Source organism: Thamnophis elegans, chromosome 8 (genome assembly GCF_009769535.1).
Source record: "Thamnophis elegans isolate rThaEle1 chromosome 8, rThaEle1.pri, whole genome shotgun sequence".
Lineage (NCBI taxonomy): Eukaryota > Metazoa > Chordata > Lepidosauria > Squamata > Colubridae > Thamnophis > Thamnophis elegans.
The window spans coordinates 18,148,621-18,171,581 of record NC_045548.1 but is presented as its reverse complement, the minus strand read 5'-3'; the positions used below and the strand labels follow the sequence as shown (position 1 = coordinate 18,171,581).

Below are 22,961 nucleotides of genomic sequence, written 5' to 3'. Positions count from 1 at the left end.
AACACATGAAGAACGGTGCAGGAATTGGGTATATCTAGTTTAATAAAAAGGAGGACTAGGGTGACATCACAGCAATGTTCTAATCAAGGAGAGAACCAACCTAGAAGTAAGGAGAAATTTCCTGACAGTGAGAACTATTAAACAGTGGAACGGCTTGCCTTTAAAAGTTGTGGTGTTCCATTACTGGAGACTTTTAAGGACAGATTAGACAACCATTTGTCTGAAATGGTATAGGATCTTTTGCTTGAGCAGGGGATTAGACTAGAAGACCTCCAAGATTCCTTCCAACTGTTATTTCAAAACAATTTTACCAGCCTTTAGAAGAACACATATAATCATTTGTCATTTTCAAAGCCTAATATAATTTATATTTAGTTAATTATAATCTATTCTAATGATAAACTCAAGGCTCTATTGTATGATTTTCTAGATCCATGTTAATTCAGTTTTAGGGATATTATAGAAGAGAACTCATCTTGGTCACCCCATGGGATAACCTGTAGCTGGGTAGGATGGGGAGAATATGACTCTTTTGGTCCTCATTGATCTCCCAGAATCTTTTGATACTATCAACCATGGTTACCTCTTACATAGAGCGGCAATGCTTAGTTATGGGGATACTGTAAAATGGTGATTCCACTCATACTAGGAAGGCTACTTCCAAAACATGGTCTTCGGAAGTATTCTTCTGTCTCATTGTGGTTGGGTGACATAGTGTGTCCTCCAGGAATCCATGGAATCCTTCAGGAATCCATTTTGTTGCCCATGCTCTTTAACACATACATGAAGCCATTGAGAAAAGTAATTCAGGGATGTGGGCTAAACTGAGTCAACATGGAAATGGGAAATGGGCCTAGGATAAGTGTCAATATTTTTGTAATATAATTATAATATTTTACCAAGGGAGCATGAACAGGTGCTAGAAATTAGGTATTTGCTTTCAGGTACTGAATTCTACAAGGCATGCAAATCTTATAGGAACATCTTACATATCATGAGTTACATAAATATAAGAACTCTAACAACACAGTATGTTTAAGCAGATAACTGAAATCCATACCCAGGGTAACTTACAACAGACTTTCCAAACTTCTTGATGGCAACACAAATAAGATGGAATCATTGGCACTTTTTTTTCTTTGTATACAGACACAAGAAAATGTTTTATTTCTTGCACACGTTTTTGAAGGGACACTATCCTGCTGTTTCATACCTGTACAACAATTTAATAAATCAAAGATCCATAATACAGCCAAGAACCATACAGCATAGTATATAAGCATTTTAAGATGAAGTTATTTAGATCTAGATTTGCTCTTGATTAATGTTCCCTGTGACCTACTGTTTAACGTACATATTTACCTCTATCTGACATTGTTTTCTTTTTTTTCTTCTGAAGTTCAATAGATCTTATATAAACAATGAAGACCACTGAAGATTTTATGCCTATTATAAATCCTCCCTATCGCAAATCATTTAAGGATAATTAGTATTTTATTTTACACAATGAAATATTTGGATCCACAGCAATATCCTTATTAACAAAACTGAAATTATTTTGAGTGTTTATCATTTCCATACTGAAAACTCTTTAAAAATGATATAGCTATACATCAAAGAAAATACATCAGAGTATAAACAATGACAAAGATGGAAAAATTTGCACAGACACAAACTTCCATCTAACTTATTTTTGTAAAAGAAGCCTAAATAATTCATTAGAATCAGACAAATTTTAAATAGTAAGAAACTGAATACTATGTGAGTGTTCTTAATTTTAAGAGAAGCATTTTAGCAACATGCGATTAAACGATAGACATGAAGATACAAAAGAAAAAATATTAGCATTTGAAAACAAAATAGGAAAAGGCAGCATTATGTAGGATGGTATTAAAACAATTAAATTCTGATATAAAGAGGAATGCACTTCTTTAAAGTTGGTTTTAAGATGCTGTCCTGATATGGCGCCCCTAGGTATATATTTCATTTTCTTGCCCAAAACAGAGTGTCCCATCATTACTTCTTACTACCAGGTTTACTCCGACATGTACAAGCGATACATAAGGGCCACAATGATAGCTGCTATTGCTGGAATCAACCAGTTGGTCCATGAACTGGAAAAAAACAAAACCCAAAACATTATTTTTATACTATACCCACTAGTGATGAAATGTTTCAGAAGATATATTCATTTGCAGGTTGTCCTCATTTAACCACTGGTTGCTTAATGACCATTTTAAGTTACAATAGGCTCAAAACAAGTTACTTATGACCTTCAAAGTTACAACTGCCACACTCCCTCCCGCATTTCAAGTGGTTGGCCTAAGGTTCACTTTATGACTGCAGAATACCATGGTCATTGCTTAATTGGATTTACTTAATGATCAGGTGTTCACTTAATGACCCTGATGATTTGTTTTACAATGGTCATAAAACAATCATAATATCAAGACAGATCACACAGTGACCTGCTTAATGGCTGCAATGACTTACAACCCAAATTATGGGCCCAATTGCAGTAGTTAAGCAAGGACTACCTGTATTTTCAATAATGGATTCTGAACACAGAAATAAATTACCTTGCTACCACATGGTTAGGCAAGCAGTGAGGCAATTTGCTTGGTAGTAAAATAAATGCTTTATACAACTGAGTAAATATAACTGACTGAGTAAACATAATTAAGACTGTGTGTGTCCCAAGAAAAGGCAGATTTCTTGAGTTGAACTATATCATGGATGGAAATGAAATGCAAAATAATAACAGTTTGGTTTTTTTACTTAAAAGTGACCACAAAAGTATTCTTAGATATAATCCAACTCAAGAGATGTCTTCTGTTTAACAGTCTGAGCTGTTCAAGAAGATACAAGCCCAATAAATTCCTTTGTATTCTTACAAGTGTATACCTCTCAAAACATATCCAACATATATAGGAGATCCCAAAAGGATTAGTGAAAGTTTCAGGAGGCATGATCAATATTAATCCCTGGACTGCAGCCATAAAGGATACTTAAAGCATACTAGTTTTAAGTATCCTTCCTAGTTTTCTGAATATGATGATACATCTTACCTGAAGAGGATATGATATACAAGATAAACCATGGGAACTAACTTACTTACATAATAAAATCAATCATATTTAAGGAATTAATATAAATTACACACAAATTATTATAGACAAATCCCAGCTATAGTAACTTAGCAAAAATCAATTCTGACAACCCATTATTATCCCAATCTATTGTTAATAGAACTCGTGCTAAATTATATTAGAACCCAGTACTATCGAATTACAAATTGAATAAAAAATGTACCTGACATTAGAGTCAACATTGGTAACATAATGGTCCTGAAAGACAAAGACATTTAGTCACAGATCTTAAATGATTTCTAAGTTTCTCTTTCTTAATAGAAAAATGCCTCATTTTTCAAATTACCCCAGGTTTACTCTTGTATCTTGTCCTACCTATTTTCAGATATCATTAAATATTGGTGCTCCCTAGTTAGTTAGAACTGTTAGAATTCCAATTCAATAAATTGTACAGCATTTTAAATGGGATCCAAATTAATTGTTTATGTTTTTAGGAGTTCCATTTGGAGCATTTTTACCCATGAAATTGGTCACACAATTCTACAAACATTCAATTTGGTTGCTAAAAACGTGAAACTGTCTGTTGAGTTAGATAAATGATTAACATTAAGTACTACATGTACATTCCATTTTCCTTCATAATGGAAAAAGCTGCTACAAAGAATGCTTGACAATAAAGATCAATTAACTAACTTTTATTATGAAGTTTAAGCATTCACAGGAAACCAACCAACCAAAAGAACTACCCATTTTTGCTCATAAAATGTAGATAATAAAACAGATATTTTTTTTTGTATAGATGAACATCTTGGAGACTACTCAGTATTGACTGATGGTTACTTTACTGCTAAAAACTGGCAAATGTTTACATTAATTCAAATAATTTGAACATGCCCAATATTACCATATTTTGGTTTGAAATCTCAATTTTCAACTCATGTATTTTATTGGTTTTATTAAGGCATAAGGAATTATGATTCTTCATAGAAACCGACTAGCCAAGTTAATCATACAACATCAATCAATATCTAACTGCAAGAATGGATTGCTGATATATGCTGTTTGCAGACAGATCAATTATTAGTATATTTTTCATTACACGGACTGGATAGAAGAATTTTTTATTTTTGTATATTATTAAAAAGCTAATTTGATAATACTTCCAGCAAATGCAGTTATTGCTATTTATCACTATTATTTTTGATTATCTGGAGTTAACAACATCCTTCCTCAAACCTTTTTGCCAGGTCAGAGCTCACTTTTCTGACATTTGCCCAAGCACTTTTTCTGAGACAAGTTCTGTTGTTGTTAATTTAACCTTACTTGAATAAGATTCAGCAAATATACCTTAATATGCACAATGTTTTTTTACACTTTGTTCAACATTATTAACTCCAAAAGAGTATATAGTCCAATGGGCAGCTGGCTTTGACTAATTTTTACTGAAACAGTAAATAATATAGTCTAAATAAAACTAGTCTAATAATATACCTAGTATAATTTAGGGGAGGAAACAGCTATGACAGTGCTACATCTGCAAAGTTTAGAGAAGTACAGAAACCAGGAAACTGTGAATTAAGCCCAAATCCAGCTGGGTGACCTTGGATCAATCACTTCCTCTTGTCCTTAAGCAGACAAGGACAAGCCATTTCTGAGAAACCTCAGCAGGGACTGCAGGGACCAGTCAAGGCAGTTACCAGGAATCAAAAAAATATTCTGCATTCATAAAGTTTAAGGTTCTATCCGTAATTCCTCCAAATAAATGATTCATGATATAATCTTTGATGGTGCCCTCCTCAAGGATATCTGAGGCTATTAGCTAATAGACCAACTGTAATTAATTCTACACCATCAGGCAATATAAGACTGACTCACTGAGACAATGTTAAGCCATACGTACTGATTAACAATCTAGTGATTATCCTATAAAGGTAAAGGTTCGCCTTGCACATATGTGAGTCATTCCTGACTCTAGGGGCGGTGCTTATCTCCGTTTCAAAGCCGAAGAGCCAGCACTGTCTGAAGACATCTCCGTGGTCATGAGGCCGGCATGACTAAATGCCAAAGGCACACGGAACGCTGTTACCTTCCCACCAAAGGTGGTTTCTATTTTTCTACTTGCATTTTTACATGCTTTCAAACTGCTAGGTTGGCAGAAGCTGGGACAAGTAACAGGAGCTCACCCTGTTACGCGGTGCTAGAGATTCGAACCGCCAAACTGCCAACCTTTCTGATAGACAAGCTCAGCGTCTTAGCCACTGAGCCACCGTGTCCCTCTGACTACATAATTCATTAAAGAATATTTGTTCAACTATTCATCTCCACCTAAACTCTTGGAAAGAATTTCACCACTATAATGAACAGCCCTCCTCAATGTATAGAACGCTCCTACTTAAACTTTTGTGCATTCCACCCCAAACCCTCCAAAACAGTGAGATAAAGAGAGATTACATTAGAAAACATTTGACTGGGCTGCTATTTGGCAAGGTTGCTGTGTCAACCTCGCCAAAATCTGAGATTCCTATAAGAAAATGTAGCCATAGCTGTATTTAGTATTTATTTAAAATGTTATGATGAAATGGGATTTGAAATTTGAAAGAGAAATGCTTACCATTGGTTTTTCAACTTTTTCCCAATCATCCTGAAAGATATAAAACATTTTATTTTGTTAGATATCTAATCATTCATAAATCACTCTTGGTTATCTCTTCAAGAGATAAATCATAATCTTTCCTTTAAAAAAATAGGTAAGTGTTTATAGCACAATATTGAACATAGTATAACACAGCTAATGCAAAGTGATATTAAAAGAATTAAAATGTACAAAATCACGATGAAATATAAATTCTGCACAGATTTTCTACTGCCTTTGCAATAGCAAAAGCAGCAGTAACAGATATTATTTTGGAAGGTAAAGTGCTGAGTTATCATTTTAATAAAAGCTGCTAAAATTAATTCTTGTACAGAATAAGGCAAGGGCTGTTTATATACTAAAGCTGTACTTTTCCAGAGAGAACCATTAATCAGCAGGAGGGCCCATTTACAAAGAATGTAGAATGAGAAATCAAAATATACATCTGTTTTACATATGTTAATTAATAATTTTATTTACATTTTCATGGGGGAGCCCTGCAATTTTGGAATAAACAGACCACAGTATTAAACCAAAGGATTAATAAACCTAACATAGCATTAGCAATAGAAAGACGTTGCTCATTAATAATGTTCTCCTTCCCCCATGTCAGGTTGCTCTGTTATTTGAATTTATAATATTTCATAATATATTTTGAATATAAAAGTACAATATAGAAATACGTTATAAAATATAACACTTCAATTATTGCACTTTAGGTAAAATGCATTATCCAATTGTGCCAGTATTTGCATCCAGCAAAATACTTTTGAACAATGATTGTAATTCCTGATAACAGGCTATGTAGTGACTGGGTAGTACAAAAATATCTGGAAGAATCTGGGTTACAGAAGAATGTTTTCAACAATTTTAACTTAGCAACTTTTATTGAAACATGAAAACTACAGGTAGTCCTCAGCTTACAACAACGGAGACCAAAATTACTGTTGCTAAGCAATACAGTTCTTAAGTGATGTTTTCAATCTTTCTTGCCACGGTTGTTCAGTGAATCCCTGGAATTGTTAAGTTAGTAACACGGTTGTTAAGTGAATCTGGCCTCCCTACTGACTTTGCTTGTCAGAAGGTTGCAAAAGGTGATCACATGACCCCAGGGCACTGCAACTATCATGCCTATGAATCAGGTGCCAAGTGCCTGAATTTTGATCACATGATCATGCAAAGTCGTAAATCTGAAAAATGGCCATGTTGCTTTTCTCAGTGCCATTGTAAATTTGAACAGTCACTAAATGAACTGTCTTAAGTCAAGGACTATCTGTATAAGAACATGAATATCCATGCTTTTTATACTTACTGGATGAAGCTCCCCTATAATAAACGTTTCTGACAATGTCCGGGCATCTGTAGAATGTCCAACATCTTCAAAACTTTCTGTTGCATCTCCGCCTGCTTGTTCCCTTAGGACTTCTTCTCCACCAGGATGCTGTTAAATAGAAGAAAGCATGAAGATTTCAATATATATATATATATATAGACTCAATAAACTTTGCTGTAACGTGCACTAGGCAAACTGATCTATTTCGAGCATAATTTAACATTCTAGTATTTTAATGTACAATCTAAGTATAATCTTTATTGTCATTGTACTTAAATACAACGAAATTGGTTTTAACCTCACTAGTACAAAAGTATAACAGAAAGAAAAAAAGAAAGAAAAAGAAAAAAAATAGCATGGAGTGATTGTAGTTGTATTTAAAAGCCTCGCAGTCCAAGGATAGAAACTATCTTTAAACCTGTTTGTTCGGCTATACTTTGATGTCTTCTGCCTGATGGTAGAAGTGCAAAGAGACACCGACCACCGATACATCTCTGAGTATCTTCCTTACTCTGCTAAAGCAACGAGATCTGGCGATATCATCCAGTGGTGTCAGAGGGTAAGCAATGGTTTCTTGTGCCGAATTGATCACTCTCTGTAGTGCCTTCCTGTCCGCAGCTTTTAAACCAGCATACCATACTGCAATACATGAGGACACTTTCTATGGTGGACCGATAGAAAGAGGTCATCAGCCGTTGTTCCACCTGATTTTTTCGCAGGACTCTAAGGAAATGAAGTCTCTGTTGGGCCTTTCCAATCATCAGAGACGTGTTGTTTTTGGTGAGATCTTGACTAATAAGCACTCCCAAGAATTTAAAAGAGGAAACCCTCTCCACACAGCCCCCCTCGATATACAGTGGGGCAGGTTCCTCTCTGTGCTTCCGGAAATCTAGCAACATCTCCTTTGTCTTACTAGTATTTAGATGTAAGTTGTTTCTTGAGCACCATGCGGATACCTTCTGGGCCTTCTGAAAACAAAGTTCCTTTTTTCCTGTTCAGTAATCAACTTTGATTTTTTTTCATAGTTCAATACCACAGTATTACAACTCTTATAATTAAATAAAGTTAAATGCCCATTTAACCAAGCCATTATTTAGTCTACAGATTTATTCATTCAATTTATGTCCACTGCAATTAAGGAGAATCTTGGTGGTTTGCAATTCATCCATAAACAACAGAATAAAATCTCCGCAGTCCCATAAATAAAAATAGCATTAACAAGATAAGGCAACACAATAAAACCTCCATAATACACAGATAAAATGAAGATAAGCAGACAGCAGTTAATACATAAGCAATTACAAAGCAAATAAATTCAATCACAATACTTCATATTCCTAGTGCTCTATTGAATAATTCTTTTTTAATAACTTGCAGAAAATTAGCAATGTGGAAACTGATAACATTTTCAGGGTGAAGTTATTCTAGAGCAGGAGCTTCTGTCTCCTTTATTTTAGAGAGAAGTAAATTAGCAATCTCTCATTAACAAATCTTTCCTATCACATATTAGTTAGCTGGCCCCAAACTATACTTGAAGATCATCCTGCAAGTATCTCAGTATCAAGCCACATAGAGCTTAAATGTTAAAACCCAGAGCACAAAATTTACATTCTCAAGCTGACCTTTACCAGCAAACAAATAGATATTACACTGTGGGTCAAAAGTATTTTCCAGATGGGTCTTCAAAGTCAGCCCGATATAAAGTGTAAATAAAATAATTCATAAAATAAAATGTAGTTAAAATATTCAAAGAGAAATTATTAAGCAACTCTCACAGTATGATCCACTGTCTGTTTCCAGCATTCATCAAAAATGCATTTGCTGATAACAATATTCCTGGGAGGAAATCAAAATTGCATGTTCATAAAAGCTCAACAGAAGAAGAAAAAAAAACCTGTCTCGGCTCAGCAAATGTATATCTGCAGTATAAATTGGCGGCTATTAGCTCAGGGTAGGAATTATTTTCCTATTTTGTATAAATATATTTGAGTTGTTGCTGTATGTAAGAGTTAAGAATTAGTTTCTTAGGGCAGAGATATCAACAACCAATAGTAACCCAGCTACAAAGTCAAAAGAGCAAGGCAAAAAAGCATATTATGTGTGAAAACAAGGAAATTAAGCCAAATGAAAGACATTATAACCAATACATGATCTCTACATTCCATCGTAGTCTAATTTCACAGTTGGCTAGCTTGTTGTTTTTCTATACTAGTATTACAAAAGCCTCTGGGAACAAAGTCCCCTTTCTTTATGGAAAAACAGTCAAGTGCATAGTATGGATTTTCACCTACAGGTAATCCTCAATTAACCATAATTCAGATTGGAATTTCAGTACTAAATAATAATTATAGAGGACAATGACATGTAACTTCATCACTTACTGACCAAAATCGCAGCACTCCCCATTGCTGTCGTTAACCAAATACCCGTTAAACCCACCCTGATCCAAGTCATTCCCAGCTTGGTCCCTTCCAGCTCAGACCCTCAGTAAAGTTGGAATTTGCTTTTTCTTGACTGTCACTCACCTGCCTATCTCCTCCCCATCTATACCCTTTTGGCTGCTTCCCCCTCCACCCCTCTGCCACCACCTCCCCCCCTCTGCCACCACCTTTCTCCACTGTCCAGCCTTGCCCCTTACACTGCTGTACCAATTAGAGGCTTCTTGTGCCAATGCAGCAGGGGTTTCTCTTGTGCCTCACCTGGGCTTCTATTTGTGCATCATCCCGGGTCTTCTGCGAAAGAAGCTTGTAAATAAAATATTATCCTGACTAGAAGAGTTCTTCTGCAATTGAGCATCCTGGGCATTTTTCCATAATAGGCATCTTTTACAGAAGGAGGGTACAAATATATAGATCCTGGTTGGTACACAGAGGCCCTGGATGGAGCAAGATGCTCCCTATGCACCAGTGTGAATGGAGACCAACAGCTCCAGCTTAACCATAGTGAGACCAAGTGGCACCTGATTTCAGGATCCCCTGCTTCTGAGGACCTTCAATCTCCTGTTATAAAAAAGTTTGCACTGTCACAGACAGATCCTGTGAATTATCTGGGAGTCTTCCCAGACTCATGGCTCCTGTTTAAAACCTTTGCAGTTTTGCATTGTACTCTGATCACAATAACTCATGCCTTAAATCAGTTCCCAAGTGGATTACTACAATGTGCTCTACATGGGGCTGCCCTTGAAGAGTATTTGGAAGCTTCAGCTGGTGCAAAACGCAGTGGGAGGACAATTTTAGATGACACCTCTGCTCTGTACCTCTCTGTGCTCCAGGCTGCAATTTAAGCCCTTCATGGTCTGGGACCAGGTTTATGGGACTGTTCGTGCCCTAGCGATGTCTTCTGTTGCATTGTATTTTTCTAGATCATAAGAGGCACCTAGAGGACAATTCTTAAACTACCGTATTTTTGGAGTATAAGACTACCAGAGTATAAGACACACCATGATTTTGAAGAGGTACATTTTTTTAAAAAAAGTATTTGCACTCTGCATGCCTCCCAAACGCTCTGCACATCTCATTTTTTTGCACACACAAAGGGGAGGGCATGCAGAGCTTTGGTGGGCTTGATGAGTGCTCCTGGGGGCTGGGGGCAAAAACGGCCCCTTTTTTGTTCCTCCCCAGTCCCCAGGAGCACTTTGCAAGCCTCCCAAACCCTCTGCACATCCATTTTTGCAAAGGGGGTGGGGTTTCAGTAGGCAAAAAATGCTGTATAAGATGCACCCAGTGTATTCAGTGTATAAGATGCACCCAGATTTTGAAGGGAAAAGGTGCATCTTATATTCTGAAAAATATCGTATATTGTTTGCCTGAATTATAGCCTTCCTTCTGCTCCAATGAATCTAAGCCTGCATGAACAATGGCCAAAATGATGGAAAATGCAGTCTAATATATCAGGACATGTCAGGAGGATATCTGACATGTCCTGATATATACTCCGGCAAAGCCATGCGAGATCTCACCAATGTCAATCTAGAAGTGGACGATCAAAGGTGTGATACAGATGAGAACTCTTTCAAGGAGATGGGTAGTTCATAAATGCGAAAACAAACGAAGTGTAGTGTAAGACCTCTGTATATATAATTAAAAGCCTCTCAACTCTCATGAAACCCTACTTGTATTGCCCTCTCCAAATGTTAAGTGCAATCTTTGCCTATCAGAAACCTATTCAGTTCTGAATATTGCCCTAATTCAACTTTCAAGTATAGAAAATCTTGCAACATAGATATTTCAAACTGTCCTGGTCAAAGAATTAACAGTACTTCACATCCATAACAACAATGTACCTTGTTTTTGTTCTGTTCTTAGAGCTTTTTAATGCACTTTATAATTGATAACTATTTTGATGCATTTATTTATTGATTTAGTTTTGATGTATGCTGCCTATAGTCACTTTTGGTGAGATGGGATATGATTTTTAAATTTCTTATCCATTTTTTTGTTAAATAACAGGTAAGCATGCCAACCATATAACAAGTCATATCCCTCGATATTCAAAATTCTGTCATTAGTTAGATGAATCTAGTCACTAATTGCAGATAATGCCACTGCATCATAGTATAATTTTAAGTTAGGTAATTTCAATCCTCCTCTTTCACGTGCATCTTGCATTATTTTCATCTTTACCCTCCGCTTCTTTCCTGCCCACACAAATTTGTTAATACCCTTCTGCCATTCTGAAAGATTCGCATCTCTTTTAAGTATTGGTAACATTTGAAAAAGAAATAAAAATTTTGGTAAAATGTTCATTTTTACTGCCGCTATTCTACCCAGCAAGGACAAATGCAGTTTTTCCCACCTTTTCAACTCCAACTGTATACTATGCCAAAGTGGTTCATAATTATGCTTATATAATTTCCCATTTGAGATTAAAATATTAACTCCAAGATATTTAACTTTTTTAACTACCTCACATCTTAGCATCGCCCCCATATCTTAAGAAATGCTTTATTGCGGGTTTGGAAAAAATATCAACATAAACTAAATGATAAAGTGCCCATGTGGGCAATTCCTAGACATGCAATTGAAAATATGAATGTAGAACAAAAACACGATAGAACCACCTATAGACAACTTCTTATCTCAGAAAGAGGGGTGATGCAACTAAAATCTTTAGAGGTACTTAAAGAAGAGAAGGTAGTTCAAACGTGGTTTCAGTATGGTCAACTACAGGCTAGGTGGAAAACAGATCAAAAAATTGGCTTAGTAAAAGTTGAGGATAATTTGTTTAAACAAATAAGAGATTAAAGCTCAATGCATATAAAGAGGATATATAATGTACTAATACAGATGGATTCTGAAACGGAACTGATTAAGGATTGTATGATAAAATGGGCTCAGAATATCGAGGAACCAATAATGCTTGAAACATGGGAAAGAATCTGGGTAAGAAATGTGAAATTTACACAAGCACAAAACTTGAGAGAAAATTTTTATAAGATGTTTTATAGATGGCACCTAGATCCTAAAAAGCTTGCCTCTATGTATCCAAATGTTCAACCTAAATGTTGGAGATGTGGTTTCTGTGATGCTACATATTTTCATATATGGTGGACATGTCGTAATGTCAAGGCATTTTGGATAAAAATATGGTGGATCCTGCAAAACATCTTCAAAAGAAGGATAAAATTCACCCCCCAGTTGTTCTTACTGGGTATATGTATTGACTTTACAGCAGCAGAGACTAATTTGGTTCTGTACTTAATAACGGCAGCAAGACTCTTGGTGGCGCAGTATTGGAAGAAGAAAGATTTACCTACAATTCAAGAATGGACTTTGAAAGTTATGAACTTAGCCGAAATGGCCAAAATTTCAGCATATCTCAAAGAACATTCAAACGAGAGATATAAACGAGACTGGAAAAAATGGATTGATTACATAAAAAGTAAATATGGGACTAAGAAACTCCAGATAGCTTATGCTTAGTATCAGTAACAATTTAAATTGTTTAAAATTTGGGTAACTTTTGGTGAGATGGGCAGCTTCATAAATTTAATAAATAAAATAAAATATTCCAAAAAACATTTGTATTGCTAACAGTAATTAAAATGTGAATTTTCAGATGTTATTTTTTCCCGAAACAAAACATTCAGGTTTAGAAAGTATAAAAAGCTTATGCACAATGACTAAGCAAAAAAGTAGATTAAAGATTATACTTGGTGACCAATTCAAAAAAGGTTAAGAAAGTGCATCCAAAGAAGTTACACAAGACTGACATGTAAATATGAGAGGCAAATTCTGCCCTTGAATCAGTTCAGATAGTGAAACTCCCAAGAGAATGAAGCAACAGTGTTAAGGGTAAATAACAGCCCAATGTGTTAAGATTTACTCTTAAATAACTGAATTTTTTTTAAAACAAAACCTTAGTCTACTGAAGTTTACTTAAACATTTCGGAACCAAGAGTCATGGATGCCAAACGCTCAATATTTTAACAGAGTTTTGTAGCAGCTACTGCATTAATAATAAACACAAGCTTTTATTTTACTACAAGTCAGAGAAAATAAACTAAGGACTTATTTGCTCCCTATGCAATTTTCTTAGACAGGGACTTTTTATTTTTTAAGAAAAAAACCCATTTGTTAAGGGATCTAAAATTAATCCAATTGTGTAATATTTTGCTCTACAAATAAAAGGTAAACATGTACTGTGCTGTTACATTGAACGTAATATCAAAAGTTTAGGTTTAACTTAGCCATTCAGTAGGCCTTAGATCAAGGCATCAGGGCTATGGTTGACCTCAGGGGTCCGGATTGGCGTGACTCACTGGGTAGGTGTGGCCAACTTGGTGGGTGGGTGTGGCCAGCTTGATGCCATTCCCCAAACTGCTGGCATGTTTCCTATTCGCATTGGGTAGAACAGGCCAAAGCTACATTGATCCCATCTCTCCTCTTTGCATTGGGATCCAGGATGGCCTCATGGGCCAGATCTGACTATATTGTGGGCTGGATGAGGTCTGCGGGCTTTGAGTTTTGACACCCCTGCTTTAGATGGAAATTTCTGGGGCTAAATTTAGAAACCCAAGTGGAATTAATTAAGTTTACAGGGGAATTTTGTCCTCCTTTAGGATTAACTATATACCAGCTTTCCCAAGCCGTATTACCAATGCATTGATTCCAATAAGGCAAAATATCTAGTAAGATCTATGGCATAACTTTATGTTCCCTGGGGGGGGGGGGGAGTAAGTCATTAAAAACAGCCAAATATATAAATTCTCACAAAGAATTGTTGGAAAAAATGTCCTTCTGGGTTCAGTTCCAAGTGGAAAAAAAGATATTGGAAACATGGAGGCTGCTTAGAAAGATGGTTTAATGGTGGACAGGACCATATGATTTGAGGTCCTGAACAGAAAACGTGATCACATGCTTCAAGATGTTGAGTGAAGAAGAAAAGAGAGCGAGATGCTGAAGATTCCTGGCTCGCTCTGGCCTTTGGTCCTGAGCTTGTATTCTGATTGGTTGTCAGAGTCCCATGGGGTCGTGCAGGGGCAACTCTTTAGATTGCGCTTTGAGTCCAAATTTGGTTGAGCATTGCTTCTTCCCAGGTGCCCTGTGGTGAGTTTCTGTAGAAGGCTAATCCAAGAGCCAAGGTGGCACAGTGGTTAAATGCAGCACTGCAGGCTACTGCTAGATCAGCAGGTCAGCGGTTCAAATCTCACCGGCTCAGGGTTGACTCAGCCTTCCATCCTTCCGAGGTGGGTAAAATGAGGACCCAGATTGTTGGGGGCAATATGCTGACTCTCTGTAAACCGCTTAGAGAGGCCTGAAAGGCCTATGAAGCGGTATATAAGTCTACTGCTATTGCTATTGCTATTGCTATAATCCTACCTGTGTTGTGTAGAATAGACTAATTCAGGCTTTTTAAATTGCCCATTGACAAATGTGGGGGCTATTAAGAGTGATTCCTGCCTAAAAACATGTTTTTCCATTTCTGATCCAGGGAACCATAATATTCTGCCTTTTCCATATTTCCCAGGATATTTCATTTTTCTAGGAGAGGGGTGGGGTTTAACTTCCTGCAGAATAAAAATACAATTAATTATAAGTATAATCTTTATTGTCATTGTACTTAAAAATGAAATTGGTTACTCAAAATATGTTCTACATGCGGTGCTCTGGAATTCAAAATCACTCACTCCATATACTTAGAGATAGCAAAGTATTTTTCTTCATAGGATAAACTATGTTTTCAAAATTAATGCACACATGAGCTATCCATTCATTCCGTACTACAATAGAAAGTTGTACAATTATTGGTTGTGATAAACCGTTGTTAAAAGCAGTAAGAAACATGGAATCTATCTGACCCTATCTGAACCAGCCTTCTCTGGTTCAATATATGTAGGACAACTGCCAGAACTCCCCAGCCTTGGAAAGAATTTGGAAGTTTTCCCCAACCTTGAAAGATTAGAAAGCCAACTCTAACATTTTGTTCAGAAAAAAAGCTGACACCAGGTTCAAAGACTGCATTTTGCAGCTGTCCGTCCCCCTCCTCCCCCCAATGCAAACTCCAAAAGTTCGTTCAAAAAGATTAGGAAACTAAGTTGTGGTTTGAATCAAAGATTACATTTTCTCAGGCCACCCTCACATGCAGCCATTAACTCAAGAACCAAATGCAAACTTTGGACTAAAAACACTTGTGCATTCCAGCTTCAAGACATGGTTTGCAATGCAGTACACTCTTTAGAAATGATTTAAGAGAAATGCTTTAATCCTCACACTGGAGTAGGATATCTTATTTGAAAAGTCCTGACTTTAACACTTCTACATCAGCCTAGAAAGAAAGCTATTACTTCCAAGAATTATATTAATTCTGAAGAGTGGATCCCTTAAAGCAGTGGTCCCCAACCCCCGGTCCGCGGACCGGTGCCGGGCCGTGGAGTACCTGGCACCGGGCCGCGCAGCGGCCGGGGGCCATGATCGCTGCAGCGGCCGGGGGCTGCCACCAAAGGACCTTCCCGGAGTTGCTTTTCTGAGCAACGGGGAGACAGAAGGGACAAAGTACCGTCCGTTTTGCCCATGCCACGAGGGCAGCAGGAAGACTAGGACAGGGATCTCCTCTTGGCTCCAGCCAGGGAGAGAAGCAGCAGAGAAAGGTAAACCAGCATTTTATATTTTATTTGCTTTATTTGCTTTGCGCCCGAGTGGGGCGGGGAAAACACCTCGCCAGAGGCTGCTGGAGAACTCTTTCCAAAGAGAGGGTCTGGGAACTGGGCGGGCGAGATTGGAGCGGGGAGCCAGGGAGCGCACTTGCTCCCCTTTCCCATGGCCTGCCTTTCTCCACGGAGCCTGTGGATGCGGCTGCTGGCTGTGCAGGTAGCCTGGAGGGAACCCCCGAAGCTCCTGGCATGGCCCTAGCATTGGAGATCCACGTTTCCAAAGCGTAGCATTATTTCACTCCTCTCCTGTTTTTTGTGGGGGGAGCTACGAGAAGCGGGTGGTGGCACTTGGGGAATATTTGTGTCCCCGGGAGATCTGCTCTTCCCCGCCCCTTACCTCCGAAGGGGAGGCCAGGCGTGGGAGAGAGTGCTAATGATAATGACCGATTCCCTCCTGTTTCTGTGGGTTTGGGGGGGTGGGGAGAGAAGGTAGTTGCAGAGCCTGGACTGAAGTTAGGAGGCTGACTCGCTACAATAAGCAGTGACCATTATTTGGAGGAAGAAAAAGCATAGCAGTGCGACGGAGATTCACTCTTTCAGAACCTGCATCATCTTTTTTTCAAATTAAAAAAAAAGTCTTTTAAACATTCTTATTCCTAAAGGCAAAAAGCCCCATGAGGCTTGCTGGAGAACGGAGCGGAGGTGACGTACGAGGGGGAGGCTGGGCGCCATGGTGGGGGAAGCTGTTGCTGAAATAATTTGATCTGTCAGGAACTCGGAGGGGGGGGGAGGTCAGTGGGAAGCCAGCCGTAGCTCTGAAGTTGCTTTCCTTTCTACTGAATCCCCGGTCTTCACTCCCTCCCTCTTGCAGCACGCCCCGATGTGAAAAACGCCGAGATCGGCACACTTGGGGCTGCTGCTGCTGTGATGTCCAGGGAGGCTCCGCTGGTCTAGAACCCATCCACGGGGGGAGGGATCGTCTTCCCGAATGGGCTGGTAAGGGGATAGAAAAGGTTTTTCTCCAGTTCCAGGTTTCAGCTTCTTGGCTCCATTATCTCATTATCTCTTTCCAGCTTCTTTTGTTGAGCCTCTAATTAAGGCTCATTTTTATGCCTTAATAAAGATCACCTGGTTAAAAAGAAGGAAGAGGCTCCACTGGTCCGGAGCCCATCTGCAGGTTGGGAAGGAGGGAGAGACAGACAGAAAAACAGACAGACAGAGACACAGAGAGAGATGCACACACAGAGTGAGTGAGTGAGTGAGTGAGTGAGTGAGTGAGTGAGTGAGTGAGTGAGAAACAGATAGACACACACACATACATATACACACAGAGTGACAGAGAGAGGAAGGGAGGGGAGAGGGATAGAGTGATAGAGAGGGAGGGAGAGACAGACACACACAGAGTGTGTGATTAAGTGAGTGAGTGAGAGATAGACACACACACACACATACACACAGAGTGACAGAGAGACAGGAAGGGAGGGGAGAGAGAGAGAGAGAGAGAGCTTTCAATTTGTAGGGATGTAACCTGGCTGTTTTTGCCTGCTCTCAAAATGAGCAGGGTTGAACCTGGCTAATAATTGGAGGGGAACCCACCTGGGAATCTCAGTACTGTATATTTAATAGTAAAATATTAAAAATTGTCCAAAAGCAACAATGACAATTTTCATACTACTGCTAAGAAAATTACGACACATCAATAAAATTATAGGAGCTGAGTTTAACTCAAGAGAAACTTTTCTAAAGGTAGACAGTTATATAACAATTCCACAATTCTGAAAGAACAAGCTTGTTCTATATGAAATTTAATGCTACAGTAGAATGAAGTAACACTGAAGGTAAGTGCAGGTAGTCCTCAATGCACGACCACAATTGAGCCCAAAATGTATGTTGTTAAGTGAGAAATTGATTGAGTTTTGCCCCATTTTACAATTTTTCTTGCCACATTTGTTAAGTGAAACAATTTTTTTAAATCAAACATCCCCCCCCCCCCGTCAATGGTGTCCCTTACCTAAAAGTCCACTGGGTAATTTTGGTCATTTGCTCTCAGATGAACCAATCTCACTGTTGTTGCAGGAAAAAATGGCACAATATTTATTTATTAGACTTATATATGCTGCTTTGGGCTTCTGATATTTGCTGCAGCGCAAAGGCTCCTGGGCCGTGCGCAAAAGCTCCTGGGCCGTGCGCAAAGGCTCCAGGGAAGAGAGGGAACAACGCCCCCCCACCCCTGCGCGCGCTCAGCGGGCCACGGTAAAATTATCAAAGGCTGACTGGTCCGCGGCGATAAAAAGGTTGGGGACCACTGCCTTAAAGCACCAGTATCTTTCTCTGGGGCTCTGGAAAAGCCAAAAAAGACCTGCTGTACTCATCCAAAAATTGAAGTGTTTTCTCTTAATCAGTTGCCTTAATGAACTGCTTACCATAAGTTATTAAAGAAACTACAAAGACTGAGCTCAGATAATATAGTAAATAAAAATCAAGGAACAATGGAGATTAGAACCAATCTACAAATGTTATCATTAATTGTTGGTTTCTTTACTGGCATTTATATACTTCTAACTTCGTAGTGATTCATAACAGTTCCCCACCCCACAAAAAATGTTTACAAATAACCAATGAATTAAAGTGTGCCTTCAACCCAATCCTGGAATCCAGTTAGGGATTTCATATTGTTCCTCAGGTTTATAGGTTTTGATATAATCCAAAGGAGAAGGCAAGATTTATAACCAAGAATAAAAATCCCGGATTTAAATGCAGAAAAGGGTTTTTCTTGAGAGACCTGCTAATGTATATACAGTATAAGCTGTAGGTATAGGAGTGTCAAACTCAAGGCCCGCGAGATGCTTAAATCTGGATCACAGGTCCAGCCTGGAAATAGCAAAGGACCGGCCTGTGGTGCTTCTGGCAGCCAAAATGGGGCACTGGGGAGCTGTGCGTGGAGCCCCCCCCCCATGCCCCATTTTGCCCTGCAGGATGCTGCAGGAAGCATCTGTCCGGGCTTCCCCCACTCCCCTGGCCTACAATGCTGCAACTACAATGCTGATCCGACTCTCGAAGAAATCCAACTTGACACCCCTGTTCTAGGAGGATGCAACCTTGAAAGTTCTTCAAAATTACTATAATATTGTGAATTTTAATATGACAAAAGGAGCAAATGATTAAACACATTGGGGATTAAATGTATTTAAATGCATTTAACATAATTTTATTTTACTTGCAGTTACTGTGCATTAAAATTAAATTGAATTTTTATCCTTGACCTACTCATGATTACTTTGAAAAGCCAAAGGTATAATATTGTATGACAGGGTCTAAAAGCCAGCAAGATGGCATCCAGTTCAATCCAGTTCTGTATAACTTTTCCTCAAATTCACCCAGCTTGTCCCAACCTTTTCCCTACATATCTTATACCAAATAACAGAGATTTCAAAGGTAAACATTTCTCTTTGGCAACTCTCTAACAACAACAAAAAAACCTAATTATACATGGACTGTATCATCTAAAATCTGCACATAAATATATATGCCAACAGTTTCCAAAGATGCTGATAATTCTATTGTACCTAGGATTTGTGTGGAAGATTTTCAGTATATTAGCACTGCTCACAACGTAGGTCTAGCATACAGGTAGTCTTTGACTTACAATTTCATTTAGTGACTGTTTAAAGTTACAACAGCACTGAAAAAAGTGACTTATGACTGTTTTTCACACTTATGACCATTCCAGCATACCCATGGACACAGGATGAAAATTCAGATGCTTGGCAACTGGTTCATATCTTTGACAATGGGAGAAATTTGGGGTTATGTGATTACCTTTCGGAACCTTCTGAGAGGCAAAGTCAAGGGGAAGCCAGATTTATTTAACAACTGTTTTACTAACTTAACTGCAATGATTCACTTAACAACCATGGAAAGGTCTTAAAATGGGGCAAAACTCACTTAACAACATAAATTTTGGGCTCAATTGTTGAGGACTACTTGTAATAAGCTACTTGTAATAATCCACATATAAACTGATATATGCAGCTGTGAATTTACAATACATGATGTCAATGCTGCAGTCTTTGAAACAAGATTATTCCATTCTTTCTTAACAATGCCATTAAATTGATCGATCTCAGCATGCATTTTTACGTTCTGAGCCTGGGGAGGGTGAAAATGATCTCCCCTGCCCCCCAAGAGGCCAGAAATGGGCCGTTTTCCAACTTCCGGAAGGCCTGTTTTTCGCCCTTCCCAGGTTCCAGAGGCTTTCTAGGAGCCTGAAGGTGGTGAAAAACGGCCCAACACTCAAACCAGAAGTTCAGAAGTTCCCTGAAGCCTCTGGAGGGTGAAAAACAGCCAAAAATCAAGGCCAAAAATCAGCTCGCGTGCCCTCAGAAATGGCTATGCATGCCACCTGTGGCACACATGCCATAGGTTCGCCATCACAGTCCTGTTATATACAGTCCAAGATAAAAGCAAATGAGATAATCCTTTCTCTACTGTGAAATCTATTTCGCCATGATTAGATTTGAAATATGGTAGCAACTGTGTAGGTTTCTATGTATTAACTATTAGATAAGCAACATATATAATGCCACTCGCTTATTAATCTTACATATTTTAAATATGCATATTTGTATTGCAATTTGATAGCTTGAAGAGTATACAAACAAGTTTTAGATCTAACGAATGCAATAGTTCACACCAGGTAAAAAAAGGGGAGTCTATTCATGTCCTCTACTTACCCAATAAATATAGTTTAACCTTGTAACTAATGCTGGGTAGGTAGCATAAACAAAAACAACATATTTGCATGTTATCCTGCAGATATTCACACATAGGCAAATACATTTCAGAATGAAACAGCTTGATAGCTACCATATATCTAATCTCAAACTTGTGAACAAATGGTATGTTTTGTCCAGCCTATTTTTTATGCATTTTAGATTCATAATCACAATTATCATTTTTCCAATCTCCATCTTCCAGTATCTCTCTGCTATAATTATTAAAGATTAAATGCTTGTCCATGCATGTATTACTGCAAAATGATGACTTGTCCTTAATCTTCCATTACAAGAAACAGATTGCTCAACCATTACCTATGAAGATCTGATAGGTGAGAGGTGCATTACTTAATGGCAGCAAACAAAGGATTTCATTTCATCATAGCCAATCCTAGAACCTTAGCAATCTTGCTTTTCTAAATTATATCAAACTGGTTCTTTCTGTAATTATCACTTTTATTCCACAAATATCCAATTTTAATTTCAATAAACAATATAATCTGTTGTTTAAAAAATACTGTTCTTTTTTACAGCGCACCTTGATGTACTTAAAGCATATACTTACACCACTAGACTGGTGTAATTTCCCAACTGAAGCTAAAGGTTATGTCAGTTTGAACTCTGGTCCAGGCAAAGCACAATTCTTCGCGAGCACCACTTTTCAGTAACCATGCAGAATCTTGAAAACCTTCCAAACCTAATCAGTTCCACCGTTAATTCTTTCCTACAACTTTAGCAGCACACAGTAGCGGCCAGCCACCCTCTCTCCTAATCCCTTCTCCTCGTTTTCCAGCTCTTATATATACTCACTTCTTCTAAAAACTTTGAGAGATCGTATATACGACGGTGTAAAATAATCCAAGTACTCTGGCTATGGTTGTGTTTCTGGACTTCCTCGAGCTTGTAATAGCAACCCCGCCACGGTTCTTTCTCGGTCTTGTCGCCGCTGGACTTCGTCATCGCCGCTTGGTTCGGTCCCCTTTTCGCCTTTTGCAACGCAAACTCAGACTTCGACGCGAAGCAGCGGCGGCAGCAAGCAGAGCGGCGGAACAGAAATGCGCAGTGACCTATGAGCCTCTCACCTCACGCAAGCGCAGATAGAGTCTTTACGTGAGCAACCTTTAAACTGCACGCACCGCCCTCTGCTCTTGAGGGGAGGGGGGAGATGGGGGCGGGGAAATAGCCTTTGTCGGCTTCTTATTGGTTGACTGGCTGCTGAGGCTGGGTTGGTTTTCTGAATCAACCCTCTGAGATTCCAAGAAACTCTTGCTTTCTTACGCCAGAAGGGGAGGGGCGGAGCAATTGACGAAAGTAATATAGAGATGAAATCTTGAAAAAATAGAAACAGATGATACAGAAAACGGAACACGGGGATGCGAATTATAAATTGTACTACAGATATTACTTCGACTGGGGAAACAAACTGCTTATTTGTCATCGAATGGCATTGTTAAATTGTTTTGTGGTGTTGCAAAAAAAGATTTGCACAATACTGATTGTTCAATGAGCATTTATGGTATATTAAAGTATATCCAAAGCCAGCTGCATTATCCACAAAAGATTATCGCTAATGAAGTAATTTTTGCTGAGATGTGGAATTCTTTGTGTTATTTCTAGTTGGGTATAATTTGGCTGTTCAAAGTTTATGTAAATTTGTGGTTTTATTCTAAACAGACAGATCCTTTCTCATACATCACTAAAACCTTTGTGTCTAGGTTGAACACCCGTGGTGGCATAGAAACACTTTATCGTTATCTCTATATTTATTTACTTATTAAATTTATGATTCCCATCTAGTTAACAAGTGACTGGACAGCTTACAACATGATGCTTTCCAACATCACCATTTATATGACAAATATCTCACCATGGCCAGAGTTTTCATGGTTAAATGATAATTTGTTTAAACCAATCTTTCCTGATACTTAATTGCAATGTAAGTAGTAATGTTGAAATGTGGATGAACTATTACAGCACAAAGACTAATACAGTAATGGGTTTAATATCTTCTCAAATACAATTTTTAAAGCAGCAAATTCTC

General features: G+C 38.2%; 1 protein-coding gene across 1 annotated transcript; it reads right to left on the bottom strand.

Annotated features, from left to right (window-relative positions):
• Positions 1-1,151: 1,151 nt before the first annotated feature.
• Positions 1,152-22,034, bottom strand: LOC116512216 (cytochrome b5). Its single transcript, XM_032222567.1, has 5 exons — positions 21,731-22,034; positions 7,034-7,162; positions 5,701-5,730; positions 3,313-3,347; positions 1,152-2,114 (listed from the first exon to the last, which is right to left on the bottom strand). Exons 1-5 carry the CDS (start codon positions 21,878-21,880, stop codon positions 2,036-2,038), a joined length of 423 nt encoding a protein of 140 aa, XP_032078458.1. The 5' UTR covers positions 21,881-22,034; the 3' UTR covers positions 1,152-2,035.
• Between the last annotated feature and the right edge of the window lie 927 nt (positions 22,035-22,961).